Source organism: Typopeltis vanoorti, chromosome 13, assembly GCF_054136105.1.
Source record: "Typopeltis vanoorti isolate ZY-2024b chromosome 13, IOZ_Tvanoo_1.0, whole genome shotgun sequence".
Classification (NCBI taxonomy): Eukaryota; Metazoa; Arthropoda; class Arachnida; order Uropygi; family Thelyphonidae; genus Typopeltis; species Typopeltis vanoorti.
The window spans coordinates 79,513,645-79,533,630 of record NC_143561.1 but is presented as its reverse complement, the minus strand read 5'-3'; the positions used below and the strand labels follow the sequence as shown (position 1 = coordinate 79,533,630).

Sequence of the window (19,986 nt, the reverse complement as noted above, 5' to 3'; positions counted from 1 at the left end):
ATTGTGCCTAAATAGCTGATAGCTGAACTGTTTCACTTGATTTTATATGAACAATAATCTGTTTGCTTTTACGTGTCAAGTCCTCTTCAACATTACCATAATCTGTTTTGCTGCTTTCACGGTTTTAGTAATACAAACCCTAAACTTTATTTCCCTGTTCACCACTGCTCCTGTTAGATCCTGAATGGAGGATTTTCTAAGAAGTTGTTCATTCAGAATCTAACATGAAAATTTTAACTAATTTAAAATAATACCTGCACACCAGCAGAAAGTAATAAGACCTTGTTTGTTGTATAAGAGAATGCGTATTAATATGTGAATTGTTTTAGAAATATTTGTAGTCAAAAACGGAAAACTGAACTAGAGAATTGTTTACAAATTAATGATTCCATGTAAAAGAAATATTAGGTTAAATTTGTGTCCTATTAAGCTATCTCAAATAACGTAAGTCAACAGACAGGTCATGAGTAACAGTGCAAAGGCCGCATCTGAAACGCAGAGGCTACAACACGTGCGGAAAATAGCGTAAGCGCGCTTTCCTCGAAGACAGCACCTAACAGCAATAGGGAGAGTGGGGATCATCTTAAGGGCATTAAAACTAAGGGTTGTGCGAAAAAAGGATACAACAAAAGGAGGGTGCTAGAACATGGGAATACGCACCATATTGCAAGGGCTTTTTGTTCTGGATTTCATCTCGAGGATTCTTGACCGGTGGTCGGAGAAAGGACAAGCCAGGGTTCTATGATGTCGAACAGCGGGCTGTTTTCCTGATTATGCTGAACAAGAGTCCACGTGGAGCTGTATGCGAATCATCAGCCTATGCAGAAATCGTGCCAGCAACTGGATGTCCCATCGGAAAGGAGTGGAGATAGCCCTCAGTCGCAGAAGAATATAGTTTGAGTCCGGCAGCAGTAGAAAGGATGACGTAGCCAAAAGCCACGTGCTGAGATTGCTGATCGAAGGATGACCAGAACAACACGTGGTAGTTAATAGACCTTTGGAAAGAACTGGGTAATGTAGAGATCTTTGTTATATGTTACGGAAGTGATAGAAGATTGAAAGCTATGTTTGATTAAGTAATGTGGACAATCCTTTAGAGATCTTGGATAAGATTTCGTATTTGAGACAGCAAAATTCTGTTGGACAAGGAATTGTCAGGAAACAATCTAATTGTATGTGACTGAAGTAATAAGTGTATTTTGTTTAGTAGATAACCTTAACTGAGAAAGCAACAAGTTGAATAGTATGTACTCTATGAATAGCATGCATGAGAGGATCTTAATTTAGTGTAATATTGTCATTGCTCTATTGTCTATTGTTCTGTGTGATTAACAATTTGATCTGTCTAGGTGAAAACTTGATTAATTTAGAATTGTGAGAATTATCTTAGCATGAGATTTAACTTAGCAAGAGATTTAGAAGTTTTAGTATTTTGATTCAATTTAGTTGTAATGGTCATTTAGTTCCAATAAACATATGTTTTATTGCATATGCCTGAGTCATGCCTGAATTCGAGATATCAAATTACCACTTATAAAATTAGAACCAATGCGGGAGAAATTTTAGATATATATGTTTACGTAATAGATCATTGGTCACTACTGCAAAGTACCGATATCTATTTAAGTGTGTGTTAGAGTGTATGCCAGTGAATCTAGGAATATTTCTCTGAACTTGAATAAAATTCCTGTTATAGGATACTGGCTGCTGCAGTATAAATATAAATAAAAATTTGCCAGTATCTGAAAAGGAAATATCCCTAGGTGGAATCTAGTTAGGCCACACACAAGAAAAGATAATAGAGGTTAATGAAGTAAAAAAAAAATAAGAAATTAGAGAGAAACAACAATATAACTACAAATATAACACTCCCAAATCATTATCTCATCCACCTTTCCACTAACTGTATACTCTGCATCCCAATCTTGTCACCAAATTTCATAACTGTATACTTTGCAACATTAACCACCCAATTGCCCACTCACAGTGTCTTTTCAGATCCTCTTATAAGGTGATGATGCAAAATCCTCTTGCATCATCACCTACAGAAAATGCCTATCTCCTGGCCTCACACTTCGCTTCCAATGCATGTATAATTGACAATGGCAAATGTCCTCCCCCAACCATTCCAGATGCCCAACATACAATGCCCACGCCAGAAACAGATCAGTAAATACCGTCCAAATTAGACACAAAAAAAAATCTCCTGGTCCTAGTGGCATTTGTCCAATTGTCCTGAAGGTTTGTGCACCAGAACTGACTCCTCTCCTATGTTGCCTATATACAGTGCCGGATTTACGTATAAGCTAAAAAAGCTACAGCTTAGGGCGTCGCAATCTGCCGGGGTCTCAAATAAAAAAACAAAAAGACCAGCTGATGTAATTTAAAACAGTAGGGGTCCTCTGGAGCAAGTTTAAATCCGGCCCTCTCTCTCTCTCTCTCTCTATATATATATATATATATATATATAATCTCATCATCTAGCTTCATCAGTTTTACATCATCATCTAGCAAAGAGCTGCATATCTCCTGTGCTAATTGCCAACTAATGCTAAACAGTAACAGTCATAAAACAAACCCCTGCAACATGCCAGGTAGTGGCTTTTCTTTTTTCTTTGGCCTTTTATGCACAACTTGCTAATACCCATGTAATAACTATGTCAGAGAGCCAATCCCCCTATAGCACTAATTTTTCACATAGCCCCCCATCCTTTCTAGTTTAAACAACTTGTCACATGACATTTTATCAAATAACTTTGTAAAATATAAATACAGGTATCCATCGATGTTACTGCGTATATCAAAATCACGTTAATCAAATCTAATAATCAATGGTAAAAAGTACAATTCGTCCCTGATCGATTACTGTACTAATAGTTCGTTTTATATGGTACTCTTTTAGGAAAGATAAAAAATGAAAGCAAAGTAAATGTTTAATAAATACTTCTATCTACATTAATTACTGCAATTTTTTTAATCAAAAGAAGCTATAAAGAGTCGTTTGAACAGTTTTAGTTTTTTTCTTATCGGCATAAATTCTACAGTAACAAGCAAAATGACTCTCCAGACCTTGGCAAGCAAGCATTCTTCGATTAACATCTGGGTCCATATCCATTACTTGCTGCTTAAGCGATTCTAAACTGCGAAATATTCCATCCAGTTCTTTGACTGTTATTTCCTTTGGAACCTCACCTTCACATCCATTTGTTCGTTGTCTTCATATGTGCGTTGTCACTGAAATCTTTTGAATTTGAATCCAGTAATTCTTTAACATCTTCTGCATCAACGTCATCAAAACCGAGGTCTTCACCAATTGCAACGATTTCTTTGACCACGTTGTTCACAGGATTTTGAAAACAACAAGTCATTAGCGCATTCTGGCAGAAGGTTTTTCCAAACAGCTTTCATGCAACTAGAAGACACTTACTCCCACGAGTCACGAATGTTCTCAATTGCATGTTTAATGTTAAATTTTTTCCAAAATTCGTGGAGCGTAATCGCATTTTCTCCCGTTGTTTCTACTGCCTTTGAGAATGTCTTTTTAAGAAAATAGGCTTTGAAAGTTGCAATGATGCCCATGTCCATGGAGTGTAGCAATGATGTCGTATTTGGTGGGAAAAATAAAACTTTCACATTCTCACACAGATCATTAAGAGAATTTGGATGACCACAAGGCTAGCAGCCTCATGTGCGTAAGCATGATTTTGCGTGGTAAATTTAAAGGTGCGTTAATCAAACTCTTGCTGCGTATATCAAGGGATTGCCGCAATTAATTTAGCTGCGATAATCAAATGCACGTTAAGCAAGGGATACCTGTATCCTGTTGTATATGCATGTCACCTGTCCAATGTATTTGTCACATAATGACATTGGATCATTGACTGTGCAACAGTCAGTTACCATAACTATTAATTTTTCAGAAAATAATCTGATGATGGCAATGTAACATTGCCATCATCAGGAATCACAAACCAAAACAAAAAAGATATGTGCAGTGCATGCAGGCACTAACATTAGGCAAATGAGGCTGAAGAAAGGCAACAGAAGTAAGGCCTAGTGTCGTAAATCACTATTACTATGTGACACCTCAAGGAGTTCAAAGATTGATCCCCACTCCCCCTCCAGTGGGCTAAATTGGTCTTAGCCGTTGGGCTGGTGATCTTAAAATGTATGCTTCCCAAATTTGGGGCAGTCTCATGCACACAAATTTGTTGAGGTTTGGAATGTTTTTCAAAACTGAGGCAGATTCCAGGAATAGCCTTTCATACTCGTATTTGCTGTGGTGTAATAGAGTGACGTTCTTACAGTGTATCCTATGGTGGGTGTCCAAAGCATGATCAGCAAGTCCTGAATGACTGTATTGATGGAACCTGATGTGGTCCTTGTGTGTGGATATTCTGATATTGGCATTTCTGCCTGTTTGGCCATAGTAGGATAGTTTGCAACTGCAAGGGACCTGGTATATTCCTGGTAAGTCTAGAGAATGTGGGTGGTCTTTGGTGGAGCAGAAAAGAGATCCCAATTTCTTATGTGATCAGTAACTGGTTGCAAGGTCATATTTTTGAGTAATCTTTACTCTGAATGTGGAGGGGGGGGGGGGTTGAAGTTACATGGTTTTATTTATTTATTTTTTATTTTTTGGGGTTGTAGTCATTGGCTAGGAAAGTGTTAAGGATGTGATCAAGTTCAATAGTTAGGGCACTGTTGTCAGAACTGATTCATTTTGCCCTGTTATATAGGGATTTTATAATTCCATATTGTTGGGGGGGGGTGACTGCTGGTGAATGTATCTACCTGTATATGTAGGTTTCCTGTAAACAGAGAATGGCAGACTGTTGTTGTTTTCCTTTTCCAAGATAAACTGGATCACGGGGTGTTGATTGTTAATGTGTGTTAAGAAATTGTGGAGTGTATCCAGGTTTAAAAATAATCATAATTTAAAATTATGAATATTTTTACAAATTGATTATGTTAGTACATTATTAGTTTTGGTTTCATAACACGCATTGTCGGCACTTGCGATGTGCCCGTAATTGATGTTATTTTGTCAAAATGAAATTTTAAATTTAAATGTAAATGAAATGTAAAGCATTTAAAAAATTCATGTACTTACTGGATTTGGATAGTTGTGTTACTTTCAGAAATTTATTGTAATTTAAAATTATCAAGTGTTGTGTTTTCTCATTCTCATTACACTAATGGAGACAACATGTTAGCCATTATAAATAACTTTTTGCTTGCCACTCACAGACAGGGCTGGATTAACCATTAAGAAAAATAAGCACGTGCTTAGGGCATCATGGAAAGGGGTCACCACAGAATTTCTGCTTTAGTTAGATGATGAATTTAATTTAAATTAACTTTTAATTAGTTTTTCATTGTTTTTATCTTTTCTTACTGTTACCTACTTTGTTTCAATAAATAATGATGTGTAGAAGGCCTAATAAAACTCTAACCATGTGCATGATGGGTCGTTTACACTGTATTATTGCTCACGACACTTTCTGGCACTACCATTGCATCAAATGAGGTAATTTTTTATAATTAACGTAACCATTTTATTTTTTTATTTTCCTGTCTGTTTTAGGTCTTGTTTTAATAAATTATGTCTTATAAAAGGCTCCAGGAGCAAACATAAAACAAATCACGTGGTTGTCTCAGAAACGCACCTCCGGTAAAAGGCCTAGCTGTCGCAGAAGTGCGACTCCAGTAAGCCGAAAATTAAATTGTTCGTATGATTTTGCCTGTGATATGTGTAACTGTGTTGATTGCCACCTAATATTCAACAAAATAATCTTTTTATTTCTGTATTTAACAGATCCCAAGAACCAAGATGAAACATGTTCAGTTAAGTGGTGCACAAAAGCGAAAACTATCAAAAAATAAACAAGAGGAGACTTTGAAATTAGATTCCAAGACTGCAAAGCTGACTGGATTGGTATATAATGTTGTGGAATCACACAAGTTCCACAACATTATATACCAATTCCTGATCAGAGCCAATCTCAGTCATCAGAAGTGGACACAAATACCACTTTGATCACTTGAAAATCAAAATATGATGATGTTGGAATCATCAAGGTGTCACAAGCAGGTTCATCTAGCACGTCTCACTACTGACCTCACTTTGTCTGTAAATTTTCTTTACAAAACATTCTGAGGTGTAAATAATTGCTGAAAATGAAAGTTTAGTGGGTGATGGTGGTGAAATGATTGTCTGCAAAAGACCCAGGGTTGTGGCTTGATTTCTCTGCTGATGATGTGGCTTATTGGACTGCTTGTGGACCCAGTGACTGTCAACACCACAGTGGGCCATTTCACAAGTCGTACCGACATTTCAGTAACCAAACCAGTAAGATACTCTTCGCAGAAACTTTTTGTTGGGACAAAAGCCAATGGTGAGGAATACAAGAGAGAGTGGTTATTGTATTCACCATCAACGGGATCAGTTTATTGTTTTGTTTGTAAACTGTTTGCTCCTAAAAATTTCTCGCATTTTGTTACAAGAGGAGGGTTCAGTGACTGGCGAAATACTATTGTAATTGATCAACATGAAAAAAGCACTACTCACTGAGACTCTATGCTAACATACTTAACTCGCAGACAAGGTGTAGGGTTGGGACAACAGTTGGAAAAACAAATTCAGGAAGAGTGTGATTACTGGGATCCTGAGGCGTGTCATAGCTGTTATTTGTATGGTAGCTATAATAAATTTAGTTTAATCCTGTATGGTAGCTGAACGTGGCTTGGGTTTTCGAGGAACAGAAGAAAGATTGGGATCATTGCAAAATGGGAACTTTTTTTTTAGGACTGCTTGAGCTCATAAGTCAGTTTGATCCATTTTTAGCAGGTCACATTGAGAAATATGGAAATTGTGGCAAAGGAAATCCTTCTTATCTTTCCAAAGCCACCTGTGAGGAACTCATTCAGCTGATGGCTCAAAAGGTCCACGTGCTTATTGTTGATGAAGTAAATCTTCTAGTTATTTTAGTTTGTCAGTTGATTCAACACTAGATCTGTCACATATCGACCAGTTAAGTGTTGTACTTAGGTACTTAAAAGATGGACAACCTATTGAATGCTTTTTAACCTTTCTGGAAATGAAAAGCCATACCAGTGAGGAAATGGCAAATCAGGTGTTGCAGTACTTAAGTAAATTTTGTCAGCTAAACTTTTCAAAATGTAGGAGTCGGTCTTATGACAATGCTGCTAACATGTCTGGGCGTTATAAGGGGATGTAGCAAAAAATTTTAGAAACAAACAAGTTTGCTATATATGTGCCCTGTGCAGCTCATTCACTAAATTCGGTAGGCTGAAGTGCTGTTGACTGCTGTCAAGAGGCGGTTAATTTCTTCTCTACAGTGCAGTTGCTCTATACCTTTTTTTCAGCCTCAACCAGCCAGTGGACAATTCTTAAAGGTTGTATTGGAAATGAAAATGTCTTAAAAATCCCTCTCTGATACCAGATGGGAGGCACATGCTATGGTAACAGCAGCAATTTTGAAATCTTTCCTTCAAATTTTAGAAGCATTAGACTGTATAGCCGAAGACCAGTCACAAAAGGGAGACAATAGAAGAGAAGCAGATAATATTGCAAATAAGATGCAAGAGCTAGAATTCGGTTTTTTGTTGAATTTTTGGGATGAGATTTTGCAAAATTTTCATAGAGTAAGCCAAGTTCTACAGAATGAGGAAGTCAACTTAAAAACATGTGCAGATCTGTATGGATCATTAGCTGACCAATTGTGCACTTCACGAAATGAATTTGAAAGATATAAAGCAGCTACAAAGGAAGTGCTATCAGATGTTGATTACAAGGCAGCTCAAACTCACAAACGTATCAGAAAGGAGGTACCCAATGATGGAGATGCTCCAGAAGTATATCTGAATGCCAGAGATAAATTTCGTATCACCACCTTTTACACAATTTTTGACAAACTTGAAACTGAGATGAGAAGAAGAGGAGAGATATACAAAGAAATATCAGAGAGAATTTCTTTTCTAAGTGATGTGCCAGATAATGCTACTTCAGTGACTTCATCATCTACTGAAATCGAAAGGTATTCTCAGTGTTGTCAAAAGCTGATTGATGCTTACCCAGAGGACTTGAACACTAATTTCTCAGCTTAGCTTCAGCAGTTTCACTCATATGTGCGCCATAAGTTCAGTGCAACAAAAAATGTAAAAACAAGATTCAGTCATGCTGAACTTTATAAAATAACTGTAGAAGACAATATTGAGTGTGCCTTTCCAAATGTAGACATTGCCTTTCGTATATTTTTAACATTAATGGTCACAAATTGCTCAGCTCAGCGTTTATTTTCTCACTTGAAGTATATTAAAAATCCCATCAGAACAACTATGTAACAAAGCAGGTTGAATGCCTTATCCCTACTAAGTATAGAAGCAGATGTGTTATGTAAGATTAATTTTGAGGATCTGATCAAAGACTTTGCAATTAAAAAAAAGTAGGAGAAAACTTTTCAAATCTAAACAAAGTTGAAGTATACAAAAATAAACATTATTTTCCATCTTACTATAAGTTTTGTTTCATTTTGAAAAATAAAAATTTATTTTATGGTTTATTATTGTTTATATTTTGAATTACATATATATGGGGCACCAAAATCTTTTAAGTGCTTAGGGCCTCTATGGATCTTAATCCGGCCCTGCTCACAGATAGCATGCATGCTTGCCAAGAAATTTGAAAGAGCTAATGGAAGTTTAAGAATGCAGACTGGAGGAATTTTGTTCTTATGAAGTTCATTTAGTTTTATATGACAGTCCGGAGAATATTAATAGTAGATTCCGAAAAAGGAATAGTAAAACTGTGAGTCTTTGAACTGGAGGAGTTGAGACTGTCAACAAGTAATTAGTATATAAAAGAAAATATTGCAGTCGATGTTCTAAAGCAGGGTTTCTCAAAGGTGAATAGGTGTTCCGCGAGAAGTTCTGGAATTTGTCATTTTAGTTTTCTAAGCATTTTTCATGAATAAATATTTTATAGTAGAAATATTCTGAGGAGAATAATATTTGTGAATATGTCGAAAAGCTCAGACCCAGAATGCCTAATAACATCTGTGTAGCAAATGTTAGTGACCAAGCCGTGTATTTTTAAAAGTGGAAGTATTCATGAATTATTGTTAATTTTCACGCAATGAAATCTTTCAACAATCAGGAAAGAGAATACCGCTGTTTATGACCAATCATAAAAATTGCCTGCAAGCTGATTACAACAATGGGAGGCGTGTTCTCAAAACTGAGTGAAATAACATCTGTGTTGCAAATGTCAGTGACCAATCAGCAAGGAAGTATAAAGAAAATTTTTTTCACTTAAATTGAAGATCAAGGCAGTCTATATGTGGTTCTCAGATCTAGTAATACTTTCTTCTCAAGTTCATATTGCAATGTGTAAGTGCTTGTTCTGAAACCGGAGTGCCGTGATTTTTTTAAAAGTAATAGGAATACAGATTTAAATTCTAATATGAATAAGAAACAAGGCACTTTGTTTAATTTTGGTATTAAGAAATCTCTTATTGAAGGTGTTTGTGATGGAAGAGATAGTCAGTCATCCACCTCAATCCTACAAAGATCTCCAGGATGTACAAAAGGAGGGGAAAACTACCAGCACACAGGAGAAAAAGTCTGCATTCACTCGTAAGTACTTATAATAATATTATAAATATATTTGGTGATCAGAATAGGATATGACAATGAAAATCAGCACAAATTAATTTAATGATGGTTTATTAACCCTTTAATTAAATTAATTAAAACATCACTTAAATTAAACTCTAATTGATGTTTCATTAATTATTAATTAATAATTAATTATCAATTACCAATTAATTATTAATTAATACATTACAAAATAACCAAGGTGTTCCATGAAAAATTTTAGGATTTGTGAAGTGTTCCGTCGTAGAAAAAGTTTGAGAAACCCTGTTCTAAAGTAATATTCGAGGAGATGCTGATTGGAAAGTTTCATCTGTCTTAAGGATGCCAGATGTATTTATTTCTACTGGAAAGGGCGATGGAATTAGCTCAACTTAGATATGTTGTTTTTGAAGTAGTAGAAGAAACTTTTCTCCGGTACAAAAATGAGTAAATTGTGCATCAAATTGAACTGTAAGAGTATTTATACCAGTGGCAGCTCCTGTATAGGCACTGCGGAACTGCAGCACCCCCAATTTTTCTCGATATATAAATATGTTTATTAATTTATATATATTTGCTTGTAATTTATATTTGCTTGTAACAGTCCTATACAATTCTCTTATTTTGTATAAAAAATAATAAAATCCATCTTGTAGCACTAAGGAGCACAAAGGATGCTAGCAGTACTGTGTTTACCACAGTGTCATATTGCTACGTTCACAAGCATATGCGCACGTCATAGTGAGATGCGAGCTATTAGCGTAATGTGGCACTGTCCGCCGTGCAGTTCCACTGTTGTTTATATGCAGTTTGCACTAGTAGTAGAGTGTTCGTAGTGCTTATCGTATTTACTCTGTCTCTTTAAATATTTGGACATTACAATTAAAGACATAACATTTGTTATAGTTTTTATTTTAGAACATTATTGGGGTTATTGACAATTAGGACCTCAGAATTTTTAAGTAATTTTGAATTATACTAAACTGTATAATTTTATTGATAATAAACAATATTTTTTCATGTTTAATTTTTTTAAAAAAATTTGTACCATAATTTTGACATTTTATCCAAACACGTATACACTGTACTTACAGTGTGTATGTATATATCGAAAGTTGCAGCACCCCCCCCCCCCCACGATCTCAAGCCGCCACTGATTTATACATCAGTGAATCTGGAGAAATAATATTGTGTGCTATATAAAAGGAGAAAAAAAAGGATCATAATGGAAAAGAAGAACATTTTTGTTGTTGTGAAAATGAGGTGTTTAGTCTGGTGGACATGATTTAGTATATGTTAAACAAACCAGTGAGAATGGGTGATCTCTAAAGTGTAGGTTTATTTTAGAAGACCTTAGATCCAATTAATTTTGTAGTTTGCTGTGTAATTTTATTTGAAGTGTATATATTGTTTTAGTTTTATTAAATGTGTATATTTTTTTGTATTTGGTCTTGAGTCAGTGATTTTCCGGATTCTGGAAGAAACAGTTAAAAGTCATTGCACCAATTGGAATTGAACCCTTGTGCAATAATAAACACTCGGAGTATAAAAAATCTTAATAGAGAATAATCTCATAACAAATGAGGATTGATAATTATCAAAACAATTGGCACAGTCGGTATAATCAATAATCTCTTATCTAAACAAATGGCGCAGCTGACAGAATTGATAATTATCAAGATTAATAATCTTCTCTAAACACAGGCTATGTGGCCAAATGGAGAACACATCATCCATGTAGTGTAGCCAGGCAGTGAGTTTTTCTGGGGCAGAGTTTGTCTTTTTCTTCAGAGGTCTCCATAAAGAAGTTGGCCAGGGGTGGAGAACCCATTGCTGTCCCCTCTATCTGTTTGTTGAATTTTCCTTGCAAAATGAAATAGCTGAGTTAATGGTGAACTGAAAAAAGGGCTGAGATAATGGGAGGAAAAAATATTGGCTCGGATAATTGCTAAAAATAAAAAAAATAAGAAGAAAGAGAAGAAAATATTATATCAGACTATTGAACAGTAAAAAGGTATGAGAGAAATAACTATCGTGGTGACTTGACTTACTGCTCTTTACACCTATAAGGTGCATGAGGCCACGAGTTTAGCATGCCATCCTCTTTGGTCCAATGCTGTTTCTCTTCTTTTCCCCCAGCTCGACCATCCTAGTTTGTTTCGTTCTTGGATTACCATCCAGCGCCATGTCATTTTGGGTCTTCCCCCTTTCCTTTTACCATCAGGCGTCCATGTCAATGCTATTCTTGTGTGTTCTGATGTTGGCATTCTCAATACATGGCCTATCCATGTCCATCTGTGTTTCTTTAACTCTGTTGTAATGGGTTTGGTTTTGTTGTAAATTTCAATATTTGAGATTTTATTTGGCCAGTAAATTTTGAGAATTCTGTGAAGACATTTTGTTTGGAAGGCATCTATTTTATTTTCTTGTTGTTTCGTTAATTTCCATGAATCACTTCCATAAAGTAATACAGATGTAACAGTTGAGTTAAAAATTTGCACCTTTAAGTTTGTTTTTATATTGGATGATTTCCAAATTTTCTGTAAAATTTTAAATGCATAGCAAGATTTTTTTTATTCTTATTGCAATGTCTTCGTTGGTACCACCTTCCGTGTTGACAGTTGCTCCGAGGTAATTAAAAGTGTTTGTCACTTCTACTTGATTTCCATTTATAAAGATTGGGTCATTCTTTTTGCTGTTGATTTTTAATATTTTGGTTTTCTTCTCATCGATGTGTAAGCCTATTTGTTTAGCAGTTTCCTCTAACTTTGCTGTCTTAATTTTAATGTCTTCAAATCTAGATGATAGTGGTATAATGTCAGCATAGTCCAAATCTTCTAATGTGGTGTCAATGTTCCATCTTATTCCAGTTTCAGGTTTTTCAGGGTATGGCGCATTATCCAATCCATGACAATGATGAAAAGTGTTCCAGACATGACACAACCTTGCTTAACACCATTTTAACTATCATGGTAAGGAAGGCAAAATGAGATTATACTGGAAGTTCTTTCTTTTATGGTACAAGAAAAAGAAAGAATGACTATGAAAGGAATGTAGGCAGTAGGAAAGTAACAACAGCAGCAGAAATAACTGACATACTTGAGTGATCATGGCGGGAGCCCTCTGTGTAAAAATAGAGGAAAATGTTGATGCAAATACAGCTTTGGAATTAGACAGTATATCTGCCTGTATATTATGAGACAGCATAAGAGAATTGGCAGTGCCTCTGATCAGCTGTAAGTCTCAGTGTTGGCTCTTTCCATTCTCCTGGGAGTGAAAGAAAGGTTAGATAATTCCATTATATAAGAGATAAAGGTTACAAATTGTAGCAAAGTATCTCAGGAGTGATGAGGAGGTCTTGGAAAAAGAAAGTTAAAGTTAGAATTTAGGAATGGATGGAGAGGAATGCTGTTTATAAGGCAATGTGTGAAGGAGAGGGCTCATCTTAATAATTTACTTAATTTTTATCATTGAATAAAGAAAATAGCTAGACACTAAAGCCCTGTTTTACGACAATTTTTGATTATGAACAGTGCCCATTTATATGACTGCATTTGTGTTTTCAGCATTGTGATGCTCCGATAAACCAATTGAGTGCAGGTTTTGTAGGCCAGTTTGTTTACAACATTGTTGCTCATTGCATCTCTCTGTGTTTTGATGTTTCACTGTGAATTATGAACTGTTTATAAGTTTTATTTTATTGTTGTTAATAATGGCAGATAAAAAATCAGAGTAAGGATTTTGTTGCTTCCAGTAAAAATAAGAAGAATCAGAAACCTATTACATTAGATACTAAGATTAAAATTATTAAATTTAATGACAAAACATATTTTAGACCAGTTTCTCTATTATAAATATACTGAGAAAAGAAAAGGTGATCTACCATTCACCGTTTCTTTTTTGTTTTCAAAAATTATTATAAAGTTTTTGTTTATGTCATCATCATCATCATCATCATGCATATCAAGGATTTAGGCCTAGCATGGCCTGTTTCAGCCTTAGAAGTCATTGTTGAATCTTTTAAGAGGACGTCCTGGTTTTCTTTTTCCTAATGGCTTCTACTTTAAGGCTTGTTTTGGTAATCTTTCAATTTTCATTCTTTGAACGTGTTCCATCCATTTATGTTTATATTTTATAATTTTTTCTATTACTGATTCTTGGTTTAATTCTTTCATAATTTCTTCGTTTCTTTTGTGATCAAATAGTATACTTTGCAGTTTTTCTCATAAACTTCATTTCTGCTGTTATTAATCTTTGTCTTTTTGTTTTATTGTCCAGATTTCACTTCCATGCAATAAGACAGGTAGGGCTAATGTGTTTGAACTGGGTTTGGTTTAAATATAGAGTTAATTACACTTGTTATTTTTAAATATTTTGCAATTTTTATGTTTATATTTTTTTCATTTTCATATGTGATCCTACATCCTAGGTAGTTAAATGAATTCACCAGTTCTAAGATTTTGTTATCTATTACTATTTTAGTTCTTACTTTGTTTATATATTTATGTTAATAAATAAATGCTATGCCAGTTAAGCACATAATATGACTGCTTAAAACATCATAAAATCATTACATTCATCTACAAGTAGGGAAGAGGGGAGGGGAGGGCAGTGATTCATTATATGATGAAATTCATATGATAAATTTAATTTTATATCATAATGATGATGATGGTCTGGGATGCAACATATTGTATGAATGGGGGGGGGGGGGGCGTGCACCTGTACTCTGATATTATTATTATTATTATTCAGGCCTCCATGGAGTCGAAAGACTCATCGTGGGAGGTCCTTCCTAAGAACATAAAGTCTGTCAAGACTCATCGAGGGGAGGTTCCCCCCTAAAAAACACAAAGTCTATCATACTACTCCTTAAACTCACTGACCGTTCTCGCCCTCACCACTCTATCAGGTAATGCATTCCACGGCTCAACCACCCTCCATGCAAAGAAACCACTCCTCACCCTCTTGCTCACAGTTTCCTTTCGTTACTTCCAGGGATGGCCTCTTGTCATCACTCCTTCCCGCTGTTCAACCAAGTGAAAGAACTCCCCAGTGTCGACTCTGTAACCACCTCTCAACAGTTTAAAAGTCTCAATCATATCACCTCTCCTTCTTCTATCCGCCAAACTCTGCAGTCCACATTCACTCAGCCGATTCTCATAACTATCCTTGTACAGTCCTGAGACCGTCTTTGTATCTTTTCCACAGTTAATTTATCCCCTTCAAATCCTGGGGACCAAATCTGAGAAGAATAATCCAAGTGTGGTCTGATCAGAGACTTATACAATGGAATGATAACCCTCTTATCTCTGCAGGTCAGCGTCCTTCTCATAATTGCAGCAATCCTCTGTGTTACCTTCACCACCTTTGCAATATGTCCCCTAAACTTCCAGTTTCTATCAATCATCAACCCCAGATCTTTTGTCTCCCCAACTTCCTCCAGTGTAACTCCTCCCATAGAGTATGCAGCATCCCATCGATGTTTCCCAAACCTCAAGACCTTACATTTTGCTGCATTAAACTGACATCCCCATTCATTTGCCCATCTATCTAGCTTATTCAAATCCTCCTGCAGCGCTACCACATCTGCACTATTACTAATAATCCTTCCCAGCTTTGCATCATCTGCAAACAACTGAATATCCCCTTGCAATCCACTGGCAATGTCATTGATATAAAGGTTAAACAATATAGGTCCTAGTACTGAGCCCTGTGGGACCCCACTTGTAACCTTCTGTCCCCTTGAAACTGCTCCACCATACACAACTCTCTGATACCTATCAGACAGCCAATCCTGAATCCAGTTGACCAATCTGACATCCAGACCCATGTGTTGCAACTTAAATATCAGCTTATCATGTGGCACCCTGTCAAATGCCTTTGCTAAATCTAAGAAAATTGCAGTATATGCCTTTCCCCCATCTAATTCTCTTGTAACTTTATAATAAAAGGCTAGCATATTGCTAAAACAAAAGCGCTCTTTCACAAATCCATTTTCTCCAAGATCTTAACAACTACTGGTGACACACAGACTGGTCTATAATTAGACACTTCCAGTCTGTTACCACCCTTATGCAATGGCACTATCTTACCTTCCTTCCATTCCCTGGGCACCTTTGCCGAAGCCATACTTTCATTGAAAAGCCAGGTTAAAGGCACTGTCAGTTCCCTAGCACGTTCTCTCAAAACTCGTGGTGAAATACCATCCAGTCCAAAAGCTTTATTGACATCCAGAGTTCTCAGTATCTGAAACACACTCTCCTCCTGTACCTCTAAACCTTGAACCTGCCCTATCCCTCTAGCATTAAAACTGACTCCTCCAGGATGAAATACTCCAATAAAGTGGTCATTGAACAATTCCACTTTGTCTTCTGCATCAGTCACTCTATTCCCATTTTTATCCCAAAATATCATTCTTCCACAGTCATTTCTCCTCCTACTGGCCACATAGCTAAAAAATTCCCTAGCATTTTCTTTGGATCTTAGGGCCAATCTCCTCTCATATTCCAGTTTTACTTTCCTTACCACACTAGTCACTCTTCTGGCCTGTGTCTTATATTCTTCTCACATCCTCTCTTCACCTGTCTCCTTGTATCTCTTCCATAGCCTCTTTTTCACATGCAATTCCTGTTTAATATTGTTTGTCATCCACTTTACTCCAAATTGTGTCCTCTTCTTCACTCGTGGTATATAACTTACCATTGCTGCTAACAAATATTCTTTCACAATTTCCCATGCACTAACGATATCCTGGCCTTCCAATTTCTCCCTTCATGAAACTTCTTGAAGTTGACGTCTAAGACTATTATAATCACCTGCATTATAATTCCACATAAGTTCCCGTCTCTTTGATACTCCTGCATGTCTATTCATTTTCCAAGTCAAAACCATATGGTCACTCTCTCCAACTGGTGGGAGAGATGTCATCTCAGTTATTATCAACTCTTCTGATGCTATAACCAAATCTAAAACTCTTAAACCTCTTGTTCCCTCTGTTACATGTTGCCTAAGACATTTGTCCCTCAAGAATTCTAGAAATTCCATTCCACTATTGCTACATGCATCTTCCTCTCTCCAATTTATACTACTGTAGTTAAAATCTCCCATAACAATCATTCTTCTTGCACTTGCCAAACTTAGCTGTCTAAACATCTCCTGGTCCCCATCCTCTGTGCTCCTGGGTCTGTAGCAACACCCCACTAAATATCCTGTCTTGCCTACCTCTACCTCACACCATATGCTCTCAGAATCATTTGTCTCACTTCCTTCCAAAGCCTCCACTCTTAGAGGACATAGGTCATCACTTATCATAAGCAGTACCCCACCACCACGCTTTCCCCTCCTATCCTGATGAAAAATGCTATACCCAGCGACTTCTATTCCTGTTATTATATCCCCTTCTGTCAACCACGTCTCAGTGATCCCAATAATTTTTGGCCAGGCTGATGCTATCTGCGCCACCAATTCCTCTCCCTTATTCCGGATACTCCTGGCATTAGTATAAAGCATATAAATGCCATTGTTTCTATATCCAGCATTATCCCTTCTAGACTCCACTGGGCTCAGCGTTACTTGACATCGTCTCCCTTCTCCCAAGTATCCATTCCCACAAGAGGCCACCCCTGCTACCATCCTCCCTGGGACACACTGACTCTTTCAGAACAGCAATCTCTCCAGATGCCTACGTCCTTCCTCATTCAAATGTAAACTTATATATTGCTGGACTTTGCAAAGGTATTTGACAGTATAGAAATATATTAAGGAAATTAGAGCATATGGGTGATGAAGTGATGAATATGAAACCAATGACTTACAGAAGAGAGTAGCTAATTAATAGACAAAAAGTATGACGAAGCAGAACCTTTACTTGTCCTTACTGTTTAAACATGGTTTTCTGTTAACCCTGATGTGAGAGAAACTATGAGCCATTAGAACCATGTCCAAAATTTAGTAAAACCAGCTGCTCATGTTTGTTGTTTTTATTCCTGAAAATTCTACCATTCTTCCACTATGCAAGTCATGTGGTGATTTTTATGGAATGTGTATCATTTTCAACTGGTTTCATAAATAGAGACCCTGGTTTATATGATGCATCTTTCATATTCTCTTTATCTTTCTGTACTCATATAATATTGTGTGTTGTTTTCAGCCCAAGCAATACCCAATGGTGATGCACTCCAGCCTGCTGCTTATCCTAGTTTGCAGCCTTATCCAGGCATTCGTAAGTTATGATACTCAGTATTATTTTTATAAATATTGCTTAAAAGAAATGATGAATAATTTGCATTTCAAGACACTCAGTAATATTTTTTTGACATCTATAAAACAGTGAAATACTTTATTAATCTTATGTAAACATGTTTTTTCCCAGATTTTTTATAATTTTTTAACTAAAGCTTAAAAAATTAAGTGTGAGACGAGAGAGGAGGAGGCCTCAATAGCTTAATCTATTGTGGTGCTGTCTTTTGGTTTGAAAGACCTAGATTCAAATCCCATCTAAAATGCAAGTAACCTCTGTGAGGACTTTCAAACTAAAGCTGTAAGCTGTTCCATTCATTGATGCATTCCCTTCTGGAAACTTGAATGATTCATCCTGCAAAAGAAGCAAACAGTCTAAGGAAAGCATGCTACTGTTGAATGCAGTTAGAGGATGTTAATCCTATTTGTTAATAGCATTAATTAAGTTTATAAATGAAGCCAAGTTACATGCCCATAAAAGGCCATTCATCCTATAATAAGTCAAGGGAAAGATCATGCACACTTTTTGTTTTGGCCCATTAACTAGAATATATTATTGTATATTTGCAGTTTTTGATACCAGATAAGCTTGCCATAACTGACCTACAGAGTTAAATGTATATATCAATGCAGACCACAGAACCTTTCCTTGTGATCTCAAGAATACTTCCAAAAAACATCAACTATCCAATCTCATTATGATAGCTTCATTTGCTTTGCAATAAAAATTTGTCAGAAATATAACCACTTAGTAATCACCTTCCCATTTTGTAGTATACATAAAAGTAAAAAAGTCTGCCATGCTTCTGCATAGTCTTTATTAAGGAATCTATAAGACTTTTGTACTTTTTTTCATGCACTGAAAAAACCGTTTGATGAGTTAGGAGATTTCAATGATTTAAAATACATGCTATATTCCAGTTGTACTGCTTATGCTGTTTACAGTGAAATATTAATGTCTTCTTGTTGTACTTATTCATGTTGTTGCTTAATTGAAAGAAGCAAGTGCCTGGAATAATAGTCGACTAAAATTATTTAATTATTTTGTTAATATTTCACCAGAATCATGACAATATCTCTAAATGCATACAGCTAAGATTATGCCTGTGTTCAGGCACACAAAAGGATGATAAACATTACACTGAATGTCCTTCCTCTTGGGAGATTTCTGTGGATAGGAAACATATTGAAAGTTAATGTCTAAAATATGAACTAGACATTAATTTTGTAACTTAATAAACTGTTCAGCGGTTTCTTGATAAATTTACTTTATTAAGTTTTAATGTCTTCTAGTTTCATGTGCATTATTATTATTATTGTTGCACAGGCACTTTCATGGAATCTGAAGACTTATTGCAGGAGACCCAAACTATCTATAATATCTGTTGTACCTCTCCTTGAACTCACTGACAGACACAGAACTCACAACTGACTGTTGCAACTCATTCCACCCATTCACCACTCTTCAAGCAAACAACCTAGTCCTCGTGCCCATGCTAACCACACTCTTACTGATTTTCCATGGATGACTTCTTGTTCTGTCCCCTTTAGCCAAATGCTGAAATATTTCCTCTGCACCAGTCCTATAAAACCCTTTTAGTAACTTAAATGTTTTTATCATCTCTTTTTTTTTTTTTTTTTTTTTCACCTGTCAACCGAATGCAACCCATAAACCCTCACTTGATTGTCATAAGGAGAATTGACAAACCACTCACCATCTTGGTTACCCCCCCCTGGATCCTTTCCACTACTTCCTCATCCCCAAGAAAGCAAAGGTAACCATTACCTCATCACAGTAAGTCAGATCTGTATGTATCAAGGCCTTATAAAGAAGAATGATAACTTCCTCATCTCTGCTTGTTGGTGTGTTCTTCAATAACCAAGTAATCCTATGCAACCTTGGTAATCTCTGCATTATGCCCTATGAACTTCAACTTGCTGTCTACCACTACTCTCAAATCTCTTATTTCATCAATTTCCTGGAATACCTTGCCATGGTACACAACTTGTTATCTTTCATCCCAAACTGTATAACTTTCCACATTTCCATATAACTAGCATCCATTATGCATTTTTGGAAATTATGAA

At 36.1% G+C, this 19,986-nt stretch overlaps 1 protein-coding gene across 6 annotated transcripts in view; it reads left to right on the top strand.

Moving 5' to 3' along the window:
• LOC150100308 (CUGBP Elav-like family member 4) overlaps nucleotides 1-19,986 on the top strand; it is an 865,263-nt gene that overhangs the window by 644,348 nt on the left and 200,929 nt on the right. For all 6 annotated transcript variants that reach the window (XR_016549221.1, XM_090402317.1, XM_090402318.1 and 3 more), the window contains one exon: nucleotides 17,810-17,881. Coding sequence is in view for 5 of the 6 variants with exons in the window: in XM_090402317.1 (XP_090258443.1) it covers nucleotides 17,810-17,881 (72 nt within the window). In the remaining variant the exon portion in view is untranslated. The remainder of the gene's footprint in view (nucleotides 1-17,809; nucleotides 17,882-19,986) is intronic.